At 30.5% G+C, this 21,632-nt stretch overlaps 3 protein-coding genes across 8 annotated transcripts; all 3 read left to right on the forward strand.

Annotated features, from left to right (window-relative positions):
• The first annotated feature begins 1,052 nt into the window (after positions 1–1,052).
• LOC101055551 (IAA23) lies at positions 1,053–3,132 on the forward strand. 2 transcript variants are annotated; one of them, XM_026030412.2, is made up of 4 exons: positions 1,053–1,320; positions 2,049–2,321; positions 2,581–2,636; positions 2,888–3,132. In XM_026030412.2, the coding sequence occupies exons 1-4, from the start codon at positions 1,172–1,174 to the stop codon at positions 3,115–3,117; spliced, it is 708 nt and encodes a 235-aa protein (XP_025886197.1). In that variant the 5' UTR covers positions 1,053–1,171; the 3' UTR covers positions 3,118–3,132.
• A 1,253-nt stretch (positions 3,133–4,385) lies between these two features.
• Positions 4,386–8,368, forward strand: LOC101262206 (pentatricopeptide repeat-containing protein At2g22070). Of its 4 annotated transcripts, XM_069297193.1 has the most exons (6): positions 4,446–7,122; positions 7,191–7,285; positions 7,387–7,487; positions 7,562–7,613; positions 7,780–8,019; positions 8,130–8,368. In XM_069297193.1, the coding sequence occupies exon 1, from the start codon at positions 4,675–4,677 to the stop codon at positions 7,033–7,035; it is 2,361 nt and encodes a 786-aa protein (XP_069153294.1). In that variant the 5' UTR covers positions 4,446–4,674; the 3' UTR covers positions 7,036–7,122; positions 7,191–7,285; positions 7,387–7,487; positions 7,562–7,613; positions 7,780–8,019; positions 8,130–8,368. The 4 variants fall into 4 exon arrangements, with proteins under 4 accessions (XP_069153293.1, XP_069153294.1, XP_025886518.1 ...); XM_026030733.2 differs by having other exon boundaries at positions 4,446–7,285; XM_069297194.1 differs by lacking the exons at positions 7,562–7,613; positions 8,130–8,368 and having other exon boundaries at positions 7,780–7,909.
• A 7,593-nt stretch (positions 8,369–15,961) lies between these two features.
• LOC101247011 (alanine-glyoxylate transaminase) lies at positions 15,962–21,494 on the forward strand. 2 transcript variants are annotated; one of them, XM_004237385.5, is made up of 9 exons: positions 15,962–16,410; positions 17,068–17,298; positions 18,618–18,788; positions 18,947–19,090; positions 19,193–19,372; positions 19,713–19,938; positions 20,703–20,816; positions 20,903–20,989; positions 21,266–21,494. In XM_004237385.5, the coding sequence occupies exons 1-9, from the start codon at positions 16,186–16,188 to the stop codon at positions 21,307–21,309; spliced, it is 1,422 nt and encodes a 473-aa protein (XP_004237433.1). In that variant the 5' UTR covers positions 15,962–16,185; the 3' UTR covers positions 21,310–21,494. The 2 variants fall into 2 exon arrangements, with proteins under 2 accessions (XP_004237433.1, XP_010319762.1); XM_010321460.4 differs by lacking the exon at positions 15,962–16,410 and adding an exon at positions 16,639–16,941.
• Positions 21,495–21,632: the final 138 nt, after the last annotated feature.

Genomic DNA, 21,632 nt, shown 5'->3' on the forward strand with positions numbered 1-21,632 from the left:
CTCATCTCCCCTACCCTAATCATTTTTTTTTGACAACAAAAATATGAACACAAGTTAATAATTAATTGAATTGTTCTTCAAAGACTAGACAAGAATATTATATATTTATGATGGTATCGAAACATAATTTAATATATGTTATTTTACTTTTTAGTCCTTCAACAACATTTATAAACAAGGGATTGTCGATATAAAACATTTTTTACAAAAAAATTATACATTTCTAACATACATGAGTCAAATATTATACTGTATACATAGCAAATCTTGATAATTAGAAAATTTCATTGGTTAAAAAAGTATAAAGAGAGGTACTCGTGAGATAATTACATTACTATCATCAAAGATTGTGATAACTAGAATTGACAGGATCCTTTTTATCTTAATAAAAAATTTCGTGTTCAAATTTTAAAAATAAAAATATCTCAATAGAAAATATTTCTCTCTTTAATAAGCACTACACAAGGTAAATCTGAATTAATCGATACGCTATACCATGAATAGTAACGAATATGAAAGAGAAAATAAAGTACAATTTGTACTCTTGAAGTGTAGCATCTGGTTCCCTTTTTCTTCACTTCTCTCTATAAATTTCATTTATTTATACACTATACTAAATTAATTTAGGTTGAAACATTCCACGTCAAGAAATTTTATATTTTAGAATATTTAAACTAGAGACTTTCGATTAAGAAAAGAAATTGCAACCATCATATATAGGATCTATCGTTTTCTTTTGGCCAAATACACCATTGGTCTTTTGTAATTGCACCACCTTTTATTTAAACATATCAATTGAGCTTTATTTATTACACACTTCAATTTCAGTCGATGCATATCTATTAAACTCTTTTAGACTCTTGAATTGTCAAAAAAATAAAACAATAGTGTGTGAGCTTGTCTCTTTCTTGTCCCCTAAATGTTGAAAGTTGCTACTCTTCCTTCCAACAAGCTTAGTTTGTCTTTGTCCCAAATTTATGTACTTTTTCAAACATATTTTTTTTAAAAAAAAAATAACTCTTCACCCTTTACTTCTTCCCATTGTATAAAAACCAACACAAAAACTATTTTCTTGAACATAAATACAAAGTCAAAAACAAGGAAGTGTTAAAATTTGGGGCTTATTGTTTGAGGTTTTTAGTACCAAGATTCACTTGTTTTTTTGAGGAAAATGGAGAGAGATTTGAATCTTAGATTGGGTTTGCCAGGGAGAGAGGAAGATCAATATGATCACCAACAAATTATGTCCATATCCAAGAACAACAAAAGAGCTTTGTCTGAATATGAAGATGATGAAGCCACAACACCCCGTGTTACCAAGTAAATTTGATACACTATTTCAATTTATCTAACGTTATTTGACTCGATAAAGTTTTAGTAAAAGATATTTATTTATAAATTTATAGTTTTAAATATACTGAATAGTTGTGTGACTATAATAGCTAACTGATATGTTAATACTCGGTTCCTAAAATATTGTTGTAGCCTTGTCGAATATTTTATGGAAATAAGATTTTTTTGAAAAATGTAGTTTAATAATTTGACTAGATATAAATTTTAACAAAAATAAAGTAGAGATTTTTTAAACTTGAGAGCATTATACACACATACATATCATGATATATGTGTAACTATATAATGACTCAAATTAAAGTATCCTATCATTGATATTTTTAAAAGATCCAAGCGACAATACTATTAAAGAATTCGGGCAATATGAGCTCTATTAAAATGGAAAGCTAAATTAAATTTATTTTCAAATTTAAAAATTTATTATTCTTTTAAATAAACCGAAATAATGTTATATAAAATAAAAAAGGATCATTTCCTTTTAATATCCTTGAGTTTTTTATGGTCTTAAATGAGCAGGGCCAAAATTATAGAGGGAAGATAAGAATTCAGGAGACTTTGATCAAAATTCTGTTTTTTTTTTCTTTAAAAAACCTATTGAATACATGTAAACAACATATTGAGAACCCAATAAGCTATTTTATTAGAATCTAAAATTTGTAAATTAAAATTCTGACTCCGTCTTTACGACGTTACAGGGTGCAAATAGTGGGGTGGCCACCAGTGAGATGTTACAGGAAGAATACCTTACAAAATACAACAAAGCAAACAGAAGATCAGTGTGGAATTTATGTGAAAGTTAGCATGGATGGAGCCCCTTTTTGTAGAAAAATTGATCTTAAAATGTACAAGTGTTACACTCAACTCCTTAAAGCAATGGAGAAAATGTTCAAGCTAAAAAAAGGTGAATTTTCACCTACTTATGAAGATAAAGATGGTGATTTGATGCTTGTTGGAGATGTTCCTTGGGAGTAAGTTCTTGAATTAATCTTGACCCCCACCCCCATAGCTCGTTAAACATTAATTATACGATCAGATCACTTATAAGATAATTATAAATGCATACATATGATTGATAAATACAATAAGAATAATAATTAATTCGCTATCATAACATGTTATAATAAGTCTACCTATGTTGTATTAAAAAAAATTCAGTGTCAATGTATATAACTCAAATTTCTTTTAAGTTACATGCCTAAAAATAGATTATTTTCATGGTTATTGCAGAATGTTCATGTCATCATGCAAGAGACTGAGGATAATGAAAAGATCAGAAGCAAGAGGTTTGGGATCATGTGGACTATGATATATATATATATATATATATATATATATATATATATGTATATCACATGTGTTTATTAAAGATTAACATACAATTTTTTGAGGATTTTATGAAGATTTCCCTCTTTAGAAAGAATCTTGCAATAGTTTTTTAAAAATTATTTTTATAAGGAACTTAGTATTTATAGTGCTTCTTTTTTTTTTTGCTGTGAAACCAATTGTACAAACACAGTTTTTTTTTTCTTTTCAGTTCTTGGATATGAAAAGTATGTTGTGTTCTCCACCCCAATTTCCTGCAGCTTCTTCAACAATAATCTCATTTTTTCCTATTTAAAGATCATTAGTTTGATAATTGAGATTCATTTCATGTATCACTGTATAATCACTTTAACGATTTTTGGTAGATTTAATACGGAGAAAAGTATTAAAAACACTATAAATTTGGCGTATATTATTTGTTTCGTCTTGAGTTGTTATTGACTGCTTCAAAAACATCCTTCCACTAGACCAATTTAACTCTGACATACCTCTGATCTGCTACATGACATATCAAGTATTTTTTCAAATTCTTGTAGAACACATTCTTAATAAAAAAAAATCAAAAAAAATATTAAAAATGCATCTAAACTTGAGAAAAATATAGAGATTAATTTCACTTATATTGCAAAATCAAAAATATATTTAAATTTAATTAGTCAAATAATTAAAAATATATTAAAACTATAAATAATTCAAAAATAAAACTACTAATTTGCAATGAGTTTAAAGAATATTTTCCATAGTTAGATGCTTTGTCATAATTAAAGTTTAAAGGTAACTTGCAAACCCACCCATGTGGCATGCTACCCCAACTAACATTTTGCTTTGTTGTAAATTCAAGATATAACGACTTTAGAAATAATACCAAGAATCACCTAGCTTTTTCTTGATTCAGACATTAAACTAGGTGTAATTAAGGCTTTTAAAGTCATTTCATATGCAGATTAAATTGTTTTTGAGATTATAATTTTTGAATGATTTATTATATTTAAGAGATACGATAAAATAATTTGAAGTGGAATGAAATAAATTAAATAGCTTAAAAGGTTACTCAATTATAAGATATATAGCAAAGTCATTTATTTGTATAATAAGATCACTCAAGTTATAAATTTTTTCTTAGTAAAATAATTCAACCAAGTTTGTCAAAAAAAAAAAAACACAATATCCTATGACATTTTGGATTAAGAAGAGACAATACCCCCTCCATGTTTTGATGATTCAATAAACCCCCTTAATTTCTAGTTAACGGCAAAAAATAAGCTGGATTATTACATTAAAATATCTCAAAGTAGAGATGATGTCTATTGATCAAATATCAATTTATTATTTTCTAATTTCAAGATGTTAAAAGGAGTTCTTTTGTGTTAAATTTGATTGAATAATTTTATAGAAAAAAAAGATGTAGGTCGAATAATTTTATTAATTCATAATAAAATTAAAGATATATTTACTCAATGAATTATATAAAATATCTCATAAATAAGTTTGAAATAAAGAATTCATTTTATCTCAAACTTAAACATAACATATTACATTTTATTGAAGTACCAAATGAACCATTTCAACTTTGAGAGAAATATTAAAAATATTATTAAAACTCGATGTGAATTGTTAGTTTCACTATGAATTATCGCAGTCTTAAAAATATTTCTTAACTTAATTAATTAAATTTAAATGCACCCTTGATTTGTAACATAAATGAAATACATTCCTAAATTCTTCTATTAAGTTTAGGGATAGTTTCAAACAATTCTTTTAACTTTTTTATCAAAAGATTCTCATATTTTTAGGAAAAGTTAAAACCACTTCAGCTAATCAATATTCAATGTATTTCGAGACGAAACTAATAATTTATTTCAATAATCTTCATAGCTTTCTTAGCCCAGTTCCCACCAGTTTTTCCTTGTTTTGAATTTGATTAATATTTCTTGAAATTCTTTTTAACTCTTTGAATCTGTTGAAAAAACAAATTGCAAAATTGTATTAATTATTCGAATGGATCATCAAAACTCGCAATCGTTTGCGTCTCAGTCACATTTCTATGTATCATTTCTCCAAGACAGCTTGAAATCGAAAGTCCCATTTCCCATAAAGTTAATCCATGGCCGTATAATCAAATCAGGCATCCATTTAAGTGTTTTCCTTATGAATAATCTCATAAATGGGTATGCGAAAACCGGGTTTTTATCCTATGCTCGTAAAGTGTTTGATGTAATGCCTGTGAGAGATTCTTCTTCTTGGAATACACTTTTATCTGGTTATTCAAAAGGGGGTTTAATTAATGAAGCACATTCAATTTTTAGGGAAATGCCTTACCAGGATTCGGTGTCGTGGACTACTATGATTGCTGGGTGCAATTTTGTTGGTAGTTTTCAGGTTGCAATTCAGATGTTTCTTGAGATGGTTAGTGTATCTGATGTTTCGCCAACACAGTACACATTTACGAGTGTTCTTGCGTCGTGTGCTGAGATTAGAGCGTTAAACGAGGGACGGAGAGTTCACTCCTTTGTTGTTAAATTTGGGTTGAGTAGTTATGTTTCTGTAGCAAATTCTATGTTGAATATGTATGCTAAGTCAGGGGATAGAAATGCAGCTCAAATGGTATTTGATGGGATAGTAGTGAAGAACACGTCGAGTTGGAATACATTGATCTCGTTGTATATGCAAACTGGTCAGGTGGATTTAGCGTTGGAACAATTCGAGCAAATGAATGAGCATGACATAGTTTCGTGGAACTCAATGATTACGGGCTATAATCAGCACGGCTTTGACGTTCTAGCTCTTAGTATGTTCTCTAAAATGCTTAAAGAATCGTTGCTGGAGCCTGATAGATATACTTTAGCAAGTGCTTTATCAGCTTGTGCTAATCTTGGAGAATTAAATGTAGGAAAACAAATACATGCTCATCTCATCAGAACTGAATTCGACACATCAGGAGCTGTTGGAAATTCTTTGATTTGCATGTATTCCCGGAGCGGTGGCGTAGACATTGCTAGAAGAATTTTAGAGAAAAGTAGAGAGTCCAATCTAAATGTAATTGCGTTTACATCACTACTGGATGGGTACATAAAGCTTGGTGATATAAGTCCAGCAAGGAAGCTTTTTGACTCATTGAAGGACCGTGATGTTGTCGTTTGGACAGCCATGATTGTTGGTTATGTTCAAAATGGCTTTAATGATGATGCGATGGAACTCTTTAGGTTAATGGTTAAAGAAGGGCCAGACCCAAATAATTATACTCTAGCAGCAATGTTAAGTGTATGTTCAAGCGTGGCATCGTTAAATCATGGTAAGCAAATACACTCAGCAGCCATTAAGGCAGGGGAAGCATTATCAGTTTCTGTTAGCAATGCCCTGGTAACTATGTATGCCAAGGCTGGAAATATCAGCTGCGCAAGGAGAGTATTTGATTTGATACACCTGAACAGAGACACAGTCTCTTGGACTTCGATGATCTTGGCTTTAGCTCAGCATGGACTTGGAGCTGAAGCCTTACAATTGTTTGAGAATATGCTTGCACTTGGGATGAAGCCTGATCATATAACGTATGTTGGTGTTCTTAATGCTTGCACACATGTCGGATTGGTTGCTCAAGGCCGTAATTATTACAAAATGATGAAAGAGATTCATGGAATTGAACCGACGTCAAGCCATTGTGCTTGCATGATTGACCTGTTTGGTCGTGCTGGATTGCTAGAAGAAGCACAAGACTTCATAGAAAATATGCCAATCGAACCAGATGTGATTGCATGGGGTTCGCTTTTAGCATCTTGTAGAGTTCACAAAAAAATGGAGCTAGCAAAAGTTGCAGCTGACAGATTGCTTTCAATTGATCCGGAAAACAGTGGGGCCTACTCAGCACTTGCTAATGTGTATTCTGCTTGTGGAAAATGGGCGGAAGCTGCTAAGATCAGAAAATCAATGAAGGATAAACAGGTCAAGAAAGAACAAGGATTTAGCTGGATTCAAATAAAAAACGTAGTCCACGTCTTTGGTGTAGAAGACGGGCTTCATCCGCAGAGAGATGCTATTTACAAGACAATGGAAAAAATCTGGAAAGATATCAAAAAGATGGGATTCATTCCTGACACCGAGTCGGTGCTTCATGATCTTGATTACGAGGTGAAAGAGCAGATTCTTAGACATCATAGTGAGAAGCTTGCAATTGCATTTGGGTTAATAAATACCCCGGAGAACACTACTTTAAGGATCATGAAGAACCTTCGAGTATGTAATGATTGTCACTCAGCAATCAAATTTATCTCCAAGCTTGTAGGAAGAGAAATCATTCTGAGGGATGCCACTCGTTTTCACCATTTCAAAGGAGGTTTCTGCTCATGTCATGACTATTGGTAGGTCATGAACCAAATTTTATCTAAAATTCCACATCAGAGCATCTCTGGAGAAAATTCCGAAGGAGGTTCGAGAAATTCATACATAAAGGTAAACATAACTACGAAGTATGACTTCACTGATGGTAGTGCTGTATAACTTTGTCATCCTGTCAGTAGCTCCTCAGAGAGGCTTTGTGGTATACAACAACAATAACAAAATACACAGTGGATCTGGTAACGGTAGAGTGTACGCAGACCTTACCCCTGCCTTGGTAGGTAGAGAGTCTATTTCAGATCAGAGTGGCTTTGCGGTATACTTAATAAATTGTAAAATAAAAAAATCAAATGTTTTTTGTATATTCATCATTTACAGACTCAGACGTTATCTTGGAGCATTGATTCTGCAGGATTCCACACGACTAATCTCTTGGATGAACTATGGTCTCTCCTTCATCTCTCAGTACACCAAGTCAGGTAAGTATACATACATTTCTTGGTCAACTGTCACGGCAATCAAGATTGTTGTCATCTGATATTGTCCATTGCAGATGTAGAATACATGATTTCCCTTTGCTGTTGCTCTAGTTTGTGATGCAGAAGGTAGAACCGGTCATCATTCTCAGATGACTCTACTGACATTTATCTAATAAATATCATTCTCAATAGCTGATTGATATTTTCATGCATCGACAAAAGTGATTCAAATTTTGGAATAAGAAATCAATGTAAAACATTTTATCTGTATTACTAACAGTTATAATCATAGGGAAGTGGATGGTGAACCAAAAGTGTAGACGAGGTTTGAGGAAACTTGATTCACACTTGTAACTACTTTGCATGTACGATGATAGTGCAGTTGCTCGTGTTGCCTTTAGCATAAGGTCAAGATATCAACATATCTGCATCTTATATCAATACTACTACAACAACAACGAACATAGTGTAATCCGAATTGGGAATCTAGGGAGGATAGAGTGTATGCAGACCTTACACCTACCTCGTGGAGGTAAGAGGCTTTTGCTTATATCAATAAAACTGTTTAATCCTGAATTTCAGATCATTCTTAGAATTTTGTATTTGGTAAATCACGTGTTTGTTCTTCCTTTTTTCTGCAAGGGGCGAGCTGATTGTGTAACAAAATGGAGAGAACTAGTGTATGACGACAATAATGCTGAAATGCAGGGACAGTTTATTCTGCATTCTTCGAGTTGTCTTTGTTGTTTAATAGTGAATCAGTACTATCATAACCAGAAAAAACAGTACAAACTTAGCAATTTTAAACATTTTGTTGAGCTGGTAACTGATATACCAGTTATAAATTCAAGAAATGAACCACAAATGGTGGTTTGATGTTTTTTCCTTCTTGTTTAATTTAGCTGTCTTACTGACTAAAGTTTCGTAGACAAATTATTTTTATAACGCACATTCTTGTTGCCTGAAACCCCTAATTTAAATTGAGCTTTGCTCAAATGTACCTTCTCTTTTTACATGAAAGCACCCGTTGGTGTTTTAGGCAAGATTCTATGCCTAGAATATGAACACCTTAATTTTGTATACACAAATGTAGAAATTGGAACCACTACTACGATTTCGACAGCAAATGTGTCTCAGCCTAGATTGACTAACCTAACTCACCCTTAAGGAGGTTTTTCCATAGTTGAGTGTCTACTTTAGTGTGCTTCACAAAGACTGGTAGGTTTGATAATATCCAAAACAAATAAAAAGAGATCGAGGTTTATATTGGAAAATACCAGAACACATATAAGATAGTGCTCCGATGGCAGTGGGAGCACATTGCACAATTGAGATAATTTCAACTATTTCAAAAGAAAAATAAGCAAGTTAGTGCTCAGTAAGCATGACATAGCTATCTGTCCTAGGTACGGTCTTTCTTTTAGTATTTCATTTTGGCTCGACCAATCTAGATTAGGCGCTCAAAAAATCTCATTTTTGGGAGGTAAAGTATTTCCTACCAACATTCCCGAGTTCAAATCCTAATACGAAGGAATACTTACCATCCGATAGTCAATATATAATTTTCCAAGCTCCTAGATTTTACATACTAAAATATAGATGGTAAATAATTTACAATACTATATATTATAATTAAATAATTAAAAAAAAAAAAAGAGTAGTTTTTTCAAACATTAAAGTCATTTTGAAAAACAGAGTTTTCCCTCTAAAAAGTTTGTTAAGAGGCGCATAACCGACTTGTATAAATTCATTCAGTTGTTGTTGAAGCCACAAAGCTCTGTAACTCCCATTATTCCAAAATCTCCATTCCTCTGTAAATTTTAAAGAATCAAAGATCTGATGAAGATTCAATTATCTGTGAGATCGAAGAAAACAAGAGAATTAGTGAGTAATTGGTGGTCGAAGAATGTGACTGAAAAATTGAAGAAGAAGATGAATGTGGTGAAGAAATGGTGTGTGAAGAGAAACGCAAAGATAAAGATAAATAAGAAGAAGAAGCCAATTAAATTACAAAGAGGAAGAAGTGGAGTTTGGGTAGCAAATTGGAACAAAAAGAAGATTGAATGTATGGATGTGATGGGAAACGAAAGTCGAAAAGCTCGAACAAGAATGTGGCTTCAACAACAAGAAGAAAGTGATGAAAACGTAAGGTCCAAACTAATTCTCAATTGAATTTTGTCATTTCCTCCTTCTTCTTCGTCAACGTAACAAAAATTGATAGTATGGTGTTCTTCAGTAGTAGAGTAAAAAAAAACAGAGTACAAAAAATTTCTTAGATTCATAGAATAAGATCGGTTCTATTAAGAACGAGATATATTGATGAATGTGGAGAAGAAAGATTCAACGTTCGTATTCATACAAGTTGTTCTAATATCTTAATTCTGTTTTCTAGTAGTAGGGTTTTTGTGATCAATTTTATATCAAGTGATACTCTAATAAAGTGTTGTTCCAATTTTGAATGAGAGAGTGAATCAATGATAATTATATCTTTAGTAGGAAATTATCCCAAAGTTTAATTTTATTGCTTCGTAAAATATATGGTTCTTGATGGCATGTAAAAATGTTGTATGTGTGCGATACACATCACTTTATTTCTTTCGAATCTATTATTCTTATGAAATGTATCAATGGCTTCCACAATAATCAATTTGATTTTTACGCATATGAGTAATATATCAAATGTCCAATACATGTAACAAATTTAAGTTCCAAAGTGTTAATTTGATTGTCTATAGAACCATGTCAAGTAGAGTATGTATTATATTATTGGTCAGACTAAACTACGTCAAAAATGATGGATCACTTGAAGAAAACCAACAGATTGTCTTAATAATATTTCGGATATGTTTGAAAAGTCATCTGGTGAGTTACTAGAGAAGTAATTATCACTCAAGTAATTACACTAACAAGTTTGTTTATAACGATATAATTACAAATGTGTTATTTGTTGCACAATAACATTTACCATAAGATTATTTATAAAACTTAAAATTTATGTTAGACTAATATCGAGCTGTATAAATAATATTTAATTAAATAGTTAAGATATGTATTGTTTTTTGAAAATATAATACTAATTAATAAATATATATATTCTTAACCACTATTATGAAAAGGTAATTGATTATATTTTTCATATTAGTATATTTCAATTGAGTTAATCATAAAAATTAAAAGTATAAGATTTTTATGAACATAGTAAGACAAAAAGGTTGTTATTATTATAAATAAAATACCAAAAAATATTTGACAAGAAGATAATTCATCAAGTCTAACCAAATACTAAATGACTTGCAATGTGAAATCTCAATTCGGTACTACTAAAACAAATGAAACTGAAAATATAATATAAGTTCTAAATTTAATACATTTTTTTAACATAATACGCTTACGTCAAATTTCAATCTAACATACATAGATATGATTTAAAAGACAAGAAAAATGTTAGTCTATAATCTTACTCAATAATTTAATTTAAAATTAGAATACTAACAACTTTATACTAATGAAAAAAAAAACATGACTTAGAAAAAAATGATATTACTCTCTCCGTCTCATTCTACGTAGCACTTTTTACATTTCGAGATTCAAACAAGTATATCTTTGACCGTAATTTTTTCATAGACCATTTTAACATTTTGAATTATCAATTATTGTGACTTATAGTACTCTTTACGTAATTTACATATATATAAATTTCATTTTTTAAAAAAATTGAAAATTCCATAAGCAAATGTCTGGTCAAAGTTAAATTGTTTGACTCTGAAAAAACGAAAAGTGTCACATAAAATGGGATAGAGAGAGTATGAAGAATTACATGGAATCACGTGAAGTGACTGTTAAGAATGAGAAGAAAACAAAATATAAAAAATAAAATTTTAAATTTTTGGAATAATAAAAAAGAATTTAAAATAACTTGAATAAAAATAAATTGAAAAGAAAAATTAAAATTAAAAAGTAATCAGCTTGTAATTACATCATGTGATTACCAACAATTTACTACCTCTCCCTGCAACTTGAAGAATGTAAGTTACATGTTGACCAAGTAATTAACATTTGACTAACTAAACAGGTCACATAATGCAATTACATCTATCACGCCTCCTTTTTTTCTCAAAATTTGATTTATTGTTTTGGAAAAAAAAAGTTTTTCAATTAAAGTGACATTTTGAAAAGGGATAATTATTATTTAGAGTCGTCACTTTGAATTGAGTTTTGGTGTTCCACGTTACCTTATTTAGGTGTTTCAAGTCACCTTATTTAAATCCCTAATCAAGAGATAGTTTGACTTTATTTGGATTGGTCTGCGAACTAGAAATTCGGGTAAGAAATTATGTTGACCGATGGAACGTGTTAGGCACCCCTCGAGTCACGTGGTTCTAGCACGGTCATTTTATTGACTTTAGTATGACTTGGTTTAATTTTTGAATATTATATTATTTAACTTAATAATAAAATTGTCATTTACCATCAGATTTATTTTAAACTTATTTGAAACTAGCTTATTTATTTTAAATGGTCTTTTTATTCGATGTGCATCCATTAATTTTAAACTTGAAACATTCGTGTATTTTTTTTATTTTTTCTGCTTATTTGTATGTTTTTATTTTGGGCAACTTTCACATATAGCAAACAAAAAATTCATATTTGTATGCTATAGCAAACTTTGCATAATTGCGCTCCATAGCAAACATAGAACTGTATAATTTGCTATACATATACAATTGTATAATTCGCTGGCCTAAATTGTATAATTCGATGGCCTATTTCGCTGCAATTGTATAATTTGTTTTGCATACAGTTGAATCGAATTAAAATGTATGTATATTGCATAATTATAAGTGTATAGCAAGAAGATATATGTTTTTCTCGCTTTATACAAAAACAGAAACGCAATATATACACTTCTATTGTATAAAGCTAGAGAAAATTGTATTTCACTGCAATTGTATAATTCGCAATTGTATAATTCATTGGCCTTTTTCTCTGCAATATTTGAAGTAAAATGTTTGCAAATTGTATAATTAAGTGTATAACACGAAGATATACATTTTTGCATGTGTATATACAATTTTCTCTCGCTTTATACAAAACAGAAACAAAATTATACACTTCTGTGTATAAAGCGAGAGAGGCGAGCGAGAATGGAGAATGGCAAGCGAGATTTTTGGGAGAGAGACACTGACAAATTTTAGCTAATGTTTGCTATGGAGCACAACTAAATCAAACTCTAACTATTCCATTTAATTTAGGTTATTAGTTTGCAATTATATACAATTTTTCCTTTTATTTTTTAATGTTATTATAGGTAGAATAGATATTAGTATCTAGTTTCTAAGAATTAATTTTTGTGTGGGAAAGAGATATTTAGAGTTCAAGTTAATTTAGAATTATATACTTATTTATTTTTTAGATTTAAAATAAAAAATAAAATTTTATAAGATTTGAAGTTAGTTTTATTAAGAAATTCTAAATAGATTAGGAATATTTTTTTAAAAAAAAACAAAAGATAATTTTTGTTACTTTTTTTTTTAACGTTCTTTTTCGTTTTCTTTTTTTATTTTTACCTTTTGTTTTATTAATGTTATATTTATTTATTTATGTCATTCTACTTCTCTCTTCTGATTTTTTTTTTCGATTATTCATTTTTTCACTTTTTTTCTTCTGCACATCTTTTTTTTCTTGTATATTTTTTTATTTATTTTTAATTTTAAATTTTTACGTTTTTAAGCAGTTTTTATATATTTTTTTGAAAGAAAAAAATTCTGTTTCTTTGTCTTTTTATTTTTTCTTTATTTTTATTTTATTTTTTTTCTTTTAAATATTTCTTGTTTTAACATTCTGTTTTATTACTTCTTTTTTTTTGTTACACTATCGTTCTTTTTCTTTTTCTGTACATATTGTTGTTTATGTTTTTCTTTTAATATGTTTTCTCATTATTTTTTTGATCACTCTTCTTCGTTATTTTTTTTATCATAACTTTAAATAATATTTATATATTCTCTTAATAATAAATTTTAGTAATTCAAATTAGATAACCATCTTATGTTATTCTAAAAATAATTTTTAATTCAAATAATATATTTAAAAAGACTAAAACATATTAAACATAAGTTTTTTAAATCGCTAATCAATTAAATTTTAGTTTATATTCTAATCTAAAAAGTCTACAATAAATTGAACAAAAAAATCTTCTAAAGTGAAAATTAGATGAAAAGATATACTAATTTATTTAAATTTAACAATTCAATATCATAAAGCCATATAAATTACAAATTGCATCTAAAAAGCATAATAATAACAATAATGAAATAATAATAATAAATATAATAAATATAATAAATGTGTTTTGAAGAACTTCATATTGTTGGAATTAAATTTTTGTACAAACATTCCATTTAAATCATACAAGAATTTAGAGTTACCTAGTCGTGAAAATTGATTCACCACAAAATGAACTGGTGCGATGATTTTCAAAATTAATAACCAAGTATTAACTTCAAAGAGCCACGAATTTAAAACCACGAGCAAAACCTCTAACTCTAACCTAATTCTCAAAAGAATAACTTATTTTTCTTCTCTTTGTTTTTTTTTTTGTGTTTAGTCTGTGTTTTTTTTCTACTAAACGTGTGTTTTTATAATAGTTTTGGGTGAGATTAAAAAAACGAGATGAAATGAGATTAAATTTAGTGTAAAATTTAGTTGAGACAATTAGGGGTGAGATAAGGAAAGAAAATAAAATAAAATAAATAATAATAATGATAATATTAAGTAATCAATAAATGAATAAGACAAAACAAATAAAAAGAAGATGATAAGAAAACATGTATTGTTAATTATTTTTTTTGAAAAACTCGTGCAAAAAAAAATTAAAAATAGAATAAAATAAAAGAAATTATATGGGGAAGGAGTTTTAGGAAAATAAGTTTAAAAAAGTGAGGGTAATTCGAAAAAAAAGTTAAGGTAAATTAAAATTTTAGGACTCTTTTTTCTATTTTTTCATATATATATGGTTATTATTATTTTTAGACTATAAAAGTTGAAGAATTAAAATAAATACTTTAAATTCATAATTTATTATTATTAAACTTTAAATATAGATGACCTTATAATTGGTAGTAATTATAATTTTTTTTATTTTAAATATAATCCTTTTGAAATAATAATATTTAAGTATTAAAATTGGTGTAAAATTTTTATTTTTTGGACAAAGAATTAGGTGTTCACAACATCAAATCTAATACCAAGGTGACTTTTCAACAAACCCTAAAGAACGTTAGTTGGTTACACAAACACATCAATTTCTATCAGAAAATTAGTACAAAAATAATTAAAATACAAATTACTATAATTTTTTGCCCGAAAAATAACCCATAAAAATATATAAATACTTTTTTAAAAAAAAATAAGAATTTAATTTTTCTTTAAAAAATTTAACCAACCAATAAAGTTCCTCAAAAATGGGTGGAAATTACATAATTAAGAGTAAGAGTTTGTTTGGCAATGCTGTTTAAAGATCAAAATTTTGAATAAAAACATTTATTGAAAAAGGAAAAAAAAGTATATTTGTCTAATCAGTAAAACCTTCTTTTAGATAGAAACAAAATATTTTTTCTATGATTGGAAAAACTTTTAAAATGTTTTGCTTCTTAAAAAAAAAAGCAAAAGTAGAAAATTCTTTATCGTAAGATTAAAATATCTCTGTCATGTATACATATTTTCAATATATCTCCTGTATCTATTTTTTTATTTATTTATTTTTTGTGATGAGTTTGTTGTATGTAGTGATTTGATCTGTGAAATGGTCTTTAAATTTTTTTTTCGTGATACTTTTAATTATATTTAAATCCTGTTACTATTATATCAGTAAGTAATTTATTTTTTTTATTCATTTATGTACAATATTGATTGAACTTGGAATATTTACATTTCAATTTAATTTAAAAAATTATAGTAGATATTTTAAAAAATATTAAAAAATACACTAATAGTTATCTTTTTTTTTTTGTTTTTTGTAATTTAACTCTCAAGTGTACGTTTTAAATTTTTTAAAGTTAAATTTAATATGTTTATCAAAAAAAAATTTAAATGAATTAATTAAATATAAATTATTATTTTTTTCTAAAAAGAAATTTTCTGATATTTTTTTTTAAAAAAATAAATATTTTTAGCTCATAATTGATTATAGTATATTTTATTTAATGGAATAACTAATGTGGAAATGAATCAGCATCCCTATCATATTATATAATATACATCAAATCTTGGCCCCATCTCTTAGCATTATCATAAACTAAATACAAGGAATCCACTAGACAACAACCCTTTATTATTTTAATTAATAAATCAATTTGGCACTTAAATATACTTAAAAACAAAGTTTGTGTAAATTTAAATAATTTTATCAAAGTTAAAAACAAGTATTTTAAAAAATTAAATTATTATAAATATATAAATATAACTTCTACTAACTTCTACTTTTTTAGAATAGATTAAAAATAAGTAAATCATATAAATTGAAATAACTAGTGAGATGATTCTTTTTTCTGGAACTCTAATTTAAATTAAAAACAAAAAACTATGGAATCTCTTTTTGGTGTCCTTCCATCACTAAAATTTCCCATGTCAGCCTTTATCGAAACTCTTAAGTATTATATATTTGTCATTTGTGTGTGTTTAAGCTACTCGTTGATCAACTATGGCGTTACAGAGGAAATTAATAAATGGGTGTGCCGGAATTACCAAGTTAAGGTGGTTCTCCAATGAGGGATTGAGGCATTTTTCCGGTCAAGTGGCGGCGCCGACGGAATTGCCGCCGTTCGACTACCAACCAAAGCCGTATAAAGGGCCTTTGGCTGATGCAGTGTTGGAGAAAAGAAGAAAGTTTTTGGGTCCTTCACTCTTCTATTTCTACGAAAAACCTGTAAAGATCCTTCTTTTTTTTGTTGTTGTTGTACAAATTTGTGTATGTAATGTTCTGTACTTTATAGTACATTTTTCTTGGTTTTTAATCAAGATTTGAAATCCTATGAGTTGACAAATTGGATGGTACGATATTTATTTACTTTAGAGAGAGAAAACCCACGTGTGTGGTCTAGTGTTCGATAGAGTAACATGAGCCCTAATAGATAAAAATACTAGGGAAAGAAATCTCATAGAATTAGGGAAAAAAATGGTAAAGGGTTGTTGGTGGTGACTTCTAAGTTGCTTAGATTTAGAAATGTGGGCTGGTGCGGGTGGGATTCTCCAAAAGTAGTGTATTTTTGGAGAATCTGACACGGATGAGTCAATTTTTGAGTGTCTAAGCAATATAGGTGATGGGTTCTTTGTCCCACCAAAAAGAGACCTTGAAAGGACAGTGCTTTGATGGACATCTGATATTCTTTTGTTAGTCTGAGATTTGAGAGATATATTCCTGCTTTTTTATTGTACTTGATTAACTTGTATTTAATAGGTAACCAAATTAAGAAGAAGAATGAGTGGCTTAAGTAATGGCTAATAGTGTTCATGTTTGTTAATCCATTTTGTTAATTGATTTATTTTAAGCTCTTGCTAATAAGTCTTTTTACATTTCAAACAGCTAAATATTGTTGAAGGGAAGATGCAATATTTGTATGATGAGAATGGAAAACGTTATCTCGATGCTTTTGCTGGAATAGTTACTGTCTCATGTGGTCATTGTCATCCTGAAGTGTTGAATGCCATCATTGAGCAAAGCAAGCTTCTTCAACATGCTACAACCATTTATCTACATCATGCAATAGCCGATTTTGCCGAAGCATTGGCATCTAAGATGCCAGGAAACCTCAAGGTTAAATAAATTCTAACACTACCATAATAGTCTATTTGGTGCAAATTTTCTTTAGCTATATTATGTGAATAAAGATTATAGCCTGAAGTTCTCTACTTGGAAGTACCTTATTTGGGTTCTGATAGTCGACTTATGCAAGTTGTCACTGATTTCCTTTTTTCCATTTTTTTTAACAAAGTTCTTCCTTCAACCATGACAGAAAGATTTGATATTTTTACCCTTCCAATGGCTTAGCTTAACATGATATGTTTTTCTTATATCTTAAATTGGACATCCTTCCCTTGATCGATACTTTCTTTTGGCGTGTTCCTTCGATAATTCAGAAAGATATGATAGCTCTTTTTTCCCCATGACTTGTGGTTCTTGTTCATATACACCTTGAAAGTTTGTACCCACTATGTGGATGTAAGATTCTAGGATCTTGTAATTTCTTCACCGTTTAAAACCACCTTTTCGTTTTCTCTTGTAGCTTATGCAATTTTATTAAGGTAACCATGGAGTAGTTCTGGTGAGGTTACAATAACTTCTAACTTCCTCTTTAAATGGGTGCAATTGATTTCTACCACGTGCTCGTGAGATTAAAGACTGAGTTGGGGTATGGACTAAATTGTTTGCCAAAAATACCCTGGTTGTCATAGTATTTGCACTTGTTGTCTTTTGAAAAGAACATGGAACATCTATACAGGCATGTAATTCATATTATTATGAACTAAGCCGAAATATTAGTGCAAGATAAACACTAGGTTAAGCCAGAAAAGGAAAGAGAGGCAAGTGTCAAAGCACCCTGTATTTAGTTGTTGTTTTTTTGTATTTTTTATGACATGGGAAACCCACAGCCGCTACCCTTTGGGTGAGAACAGGGTAAATCCCCCACTTCTATGCAATAGCTCACAAACCACATAGGAGAGGTAACCCGCACTAGGCAAGCCCGATGCAACAAGCACGACATAGAAGGCAAACCCCTTGCTTTTGCTGGCAAGGGGTTTTGAACTTGAGACCTCCAACATGGAAGTCCCAAGCCCAAACCACTGGGCCACCCGAAGGTTAATTGTTAGAGTTTTAATCCCTCCCTTTGGAGATTGTTATAATTCAAGGTAGTGAAGTGCAATTGTCTGGTGTGGATAGTTACCTGAAGCGCCTGAAACAAACTAAATTCTGTTGCATAAGAGTAGTACCTTATCATGTCAAGCACAGTATGGCTGTGGATTTAGATTGGTTCATGTATGCAAGGTTCATCTTCTGAAATACGAGCTCAATCAGTATCCCTTTGTGGAACTTTTCAGTATTTGTCAGTCTGACTTGCTTGTTTTGAACTGCAGGTAGTATATTTTGTAAATTCAGGGACAGAAGCAAATGAATTAGCAATGTTGATGGCACGATTGTACAGCGGTCACTTAAATATGATTGCCTTGAGGAATGCATATCATGGTGGAAGCTCTAACACGATTGGGCTAACTGCTCTTAACACATGGAAGTACCCTATTCCACAGGTATACTCATGACCAAAGCATGAGAGATTTGAAGTGTATCTTCCTTTTTTCAATTTTAGAAGTTTATATAGTTCTCACTCTGATGACGAATGTCAAATATTTCATGCCAGCTGAATTTGATTTTTCCCATTCTCTTTAATTTCTTTGATGATTTACAGGGTGAAATCCATCACGTTATGAATCCTAACCCATATCGTGGAGCATTTGGATCCGATGCTAAACGATATGCTGAAGATGTACAGAATCACATTGATCATGGTACTTCAGGAAAGGTTGCTGGTTTTATTGCTGAAACAATTCAGGTTTGGACTTGTTATTTCTGTCATATGGCAAAATGCTGCTTCGATCTAGACTAGAAGGGCTTAGAACATTTCAAGTGATGAGATTCTGGTTGTTTGCTTTAGGGGGTTGGAGGAACAGTTGAATTAGCCCCTGGATACTTGAAGTTGGTTTATGATATTGTTCGCAAAGCGGGAGGCGTTTGTATTGCTGACGAAGTACAAACCGGCTTTGGTCGAACAGGGAGCCACTACTGGGGTTTTCAGACACAGGGTGTAACTCCTGATATAGTTACAATGGCAAAGGTATTGTAATTACTTCTTTTCATCTTTCAATTTTCAAATGCTTAGCCCTGTCCCTGTTATGGAAGATTTGCTCCTTAGACCGTCCCTCCTCTCAATACTTTCATCCCCCATATTCTCCCTAGAAAAGGTGCTTAACTTCTTATACCTCCTTTTAAGATGAGGTTGTCATTCCACTTGCTTTAGTCTCGAGTAGGATGCCAGTTGAGGTGAAAGACTGGACTGGACCTCCCTCGTAACAAGAGCTTTCGGTCTTCACTAGAGTACACTTCATTTGTTGGTTACATAGTAGGTCTTTTGATCTTGTGTGATAGTCTGTTACTCCGATGTTATTATTTTTCAGGGTATTGGAAATGGCTTACCGCTTGGAGCTGTTGTCACAACGCCAGAAATTGCAAGTGTTATGGCTCAAAAGATTCAATTTAATACATATGGTGGAAACCCTGTTTGCTCTGCTGGTGGACATGCAGTACTTAAAGTTATTGAGAAGGAACAACGCCAAAAGCATTGTGCTGAGGTTGGCTCACACTTGTTTGGGCGGCTGAGGGATCTAGAGAAAAGATACGACAGTAAGTTTTCAGTGCTTTCAAAACTTGGCATGCTTGTATTAGTAAACATGTTTTGCTTTTCATTCCTGGAAAGATATATATTTCTTCGGTCTATATAGTTGATATCCTGGCATCATTTTGTTAGCAACTACAAGGAAGAACTGAATCATTTTCACTACTTTCTTCGTATTCCAGTTCTGTGAGACTTCAGCAGAGCTTCCATTGTAAGATTTTTCAAGTCTTAAATGCATGATTTCCTTTCCTTCCCCTTCAAGCAAAATTGAGAAGCTCCCAAACTTTTTTCGGTCCTTTTTATTTCTCATCAAACAAATGGCATCTTCTTCTGGAACTCCTACCTATTCTTAGCATGATTTTGGGAAATTTCATTGCTAACTCGCTATTACTCAAACAACCATGAAATGTTTGCTTGCATATTCATAGGCCAAATCGGATGAAAGAATTGTTGGAGTCTTGGAGACTCTCATGATGGATAAGTTCATATGATGTTCTACATCTCCATGAATCTAGGAACTTTTGCTTGCACTGTATTATGTAGTAGCTTCTGTCATCTGTGTTCTGCTTCATTGATGGCCATTTTAGGTCGGTAGCGTATAACATACTGATTCTGGTATGTTACATGAGGTTATATCATTGCCTAGGCAGATAGAGAGTTGATATAATTTCTTTTTCCAAGTCGTCTGCTTTAGTGCTCCTTTAGTTTTCCTCCTAATGACATGCATATTATGGTTATTAATATCATCACTAACATACCTTGTTCCCGCCAGTAATTGGAGATGTGAGAGGCAGAGGTTTGATGGTTGGTATTGAACTGGTAACTGACAGAAAAGAGAAGACACCCGCCAAGGCAGAAACTGGAGTTCTCTTTGAGAAGCTTAAAGGTTTGTATAATCAGCTGATGCATTGAAAAGTAATTGAAAAACGTCGTATATTTATACTAACGATGCACTTGCTTCTGGATGTTTAGATCTTGGTGTTCTAGTAGGGAAAGGTGGTATACATGGAAATGTTTTCAGAATAAAGCCTCCCATGTGTTTCAGCAAGGATGATGCAGGTAAACCAACTCGCCTTTTTTCGGACTATTCCATCTGATATGACCAGTATATTTGAAAATCATTGATACAAACACAATCCAAACTCGTAAACATGCAACAAATTCAAATTACTCCCTTCAATTTGTTTGTCTGTTTTAAATAATCATAAACTATGAAATCCAAACAACCCAATATGGTATCTTTTCAAGTCTCATTTGTTTTCAGAAATGATTTCATTTGGAAGAAATATATTATATGTTGTGATTTTGATCAATAAAACTTAATTTGTTGTGCAGATTTCCTAGTTGATGCACTGGACTATTCTCTTTCAAAGTTGTGAGCATATGGCATATTGTTGTGAGATTGCTCAGTTGATTCTCTTTCAACCATAGGACACAGCAATGTTAAACAAAAGCAGCTTCTATCGTCTTATGTTATTCCTCACCACATTTCAACTTCTTTTTTTTATCAAATGCATGATCAAATAATTTTCCATTAAATGATATTTTCTTTCCTTTTCTTAAATATGATCGTTCATACAAATATGGGTTAACACAAGAATGTAAGAAATTGTGGTATCTTCCCTCGTAAAGACATTTGGCAAAATTGATAGGTTATATAGTTGAAGACAATAAATCATTCCGCGGCTCAATAAGTCAAAAT

Source organism: Solanum lycopersicum, chromosome 4, assembly GCF_036512215.1.
Source record: "Solanum lycopersicum chromosome 4, SLM_r2.1".
NCBI lineage: Eukaryota > Viridiplantae > Streptophyta > Magnoliopsida > Solanales > Solanaceae > Solanum > Solanum lycopersicum.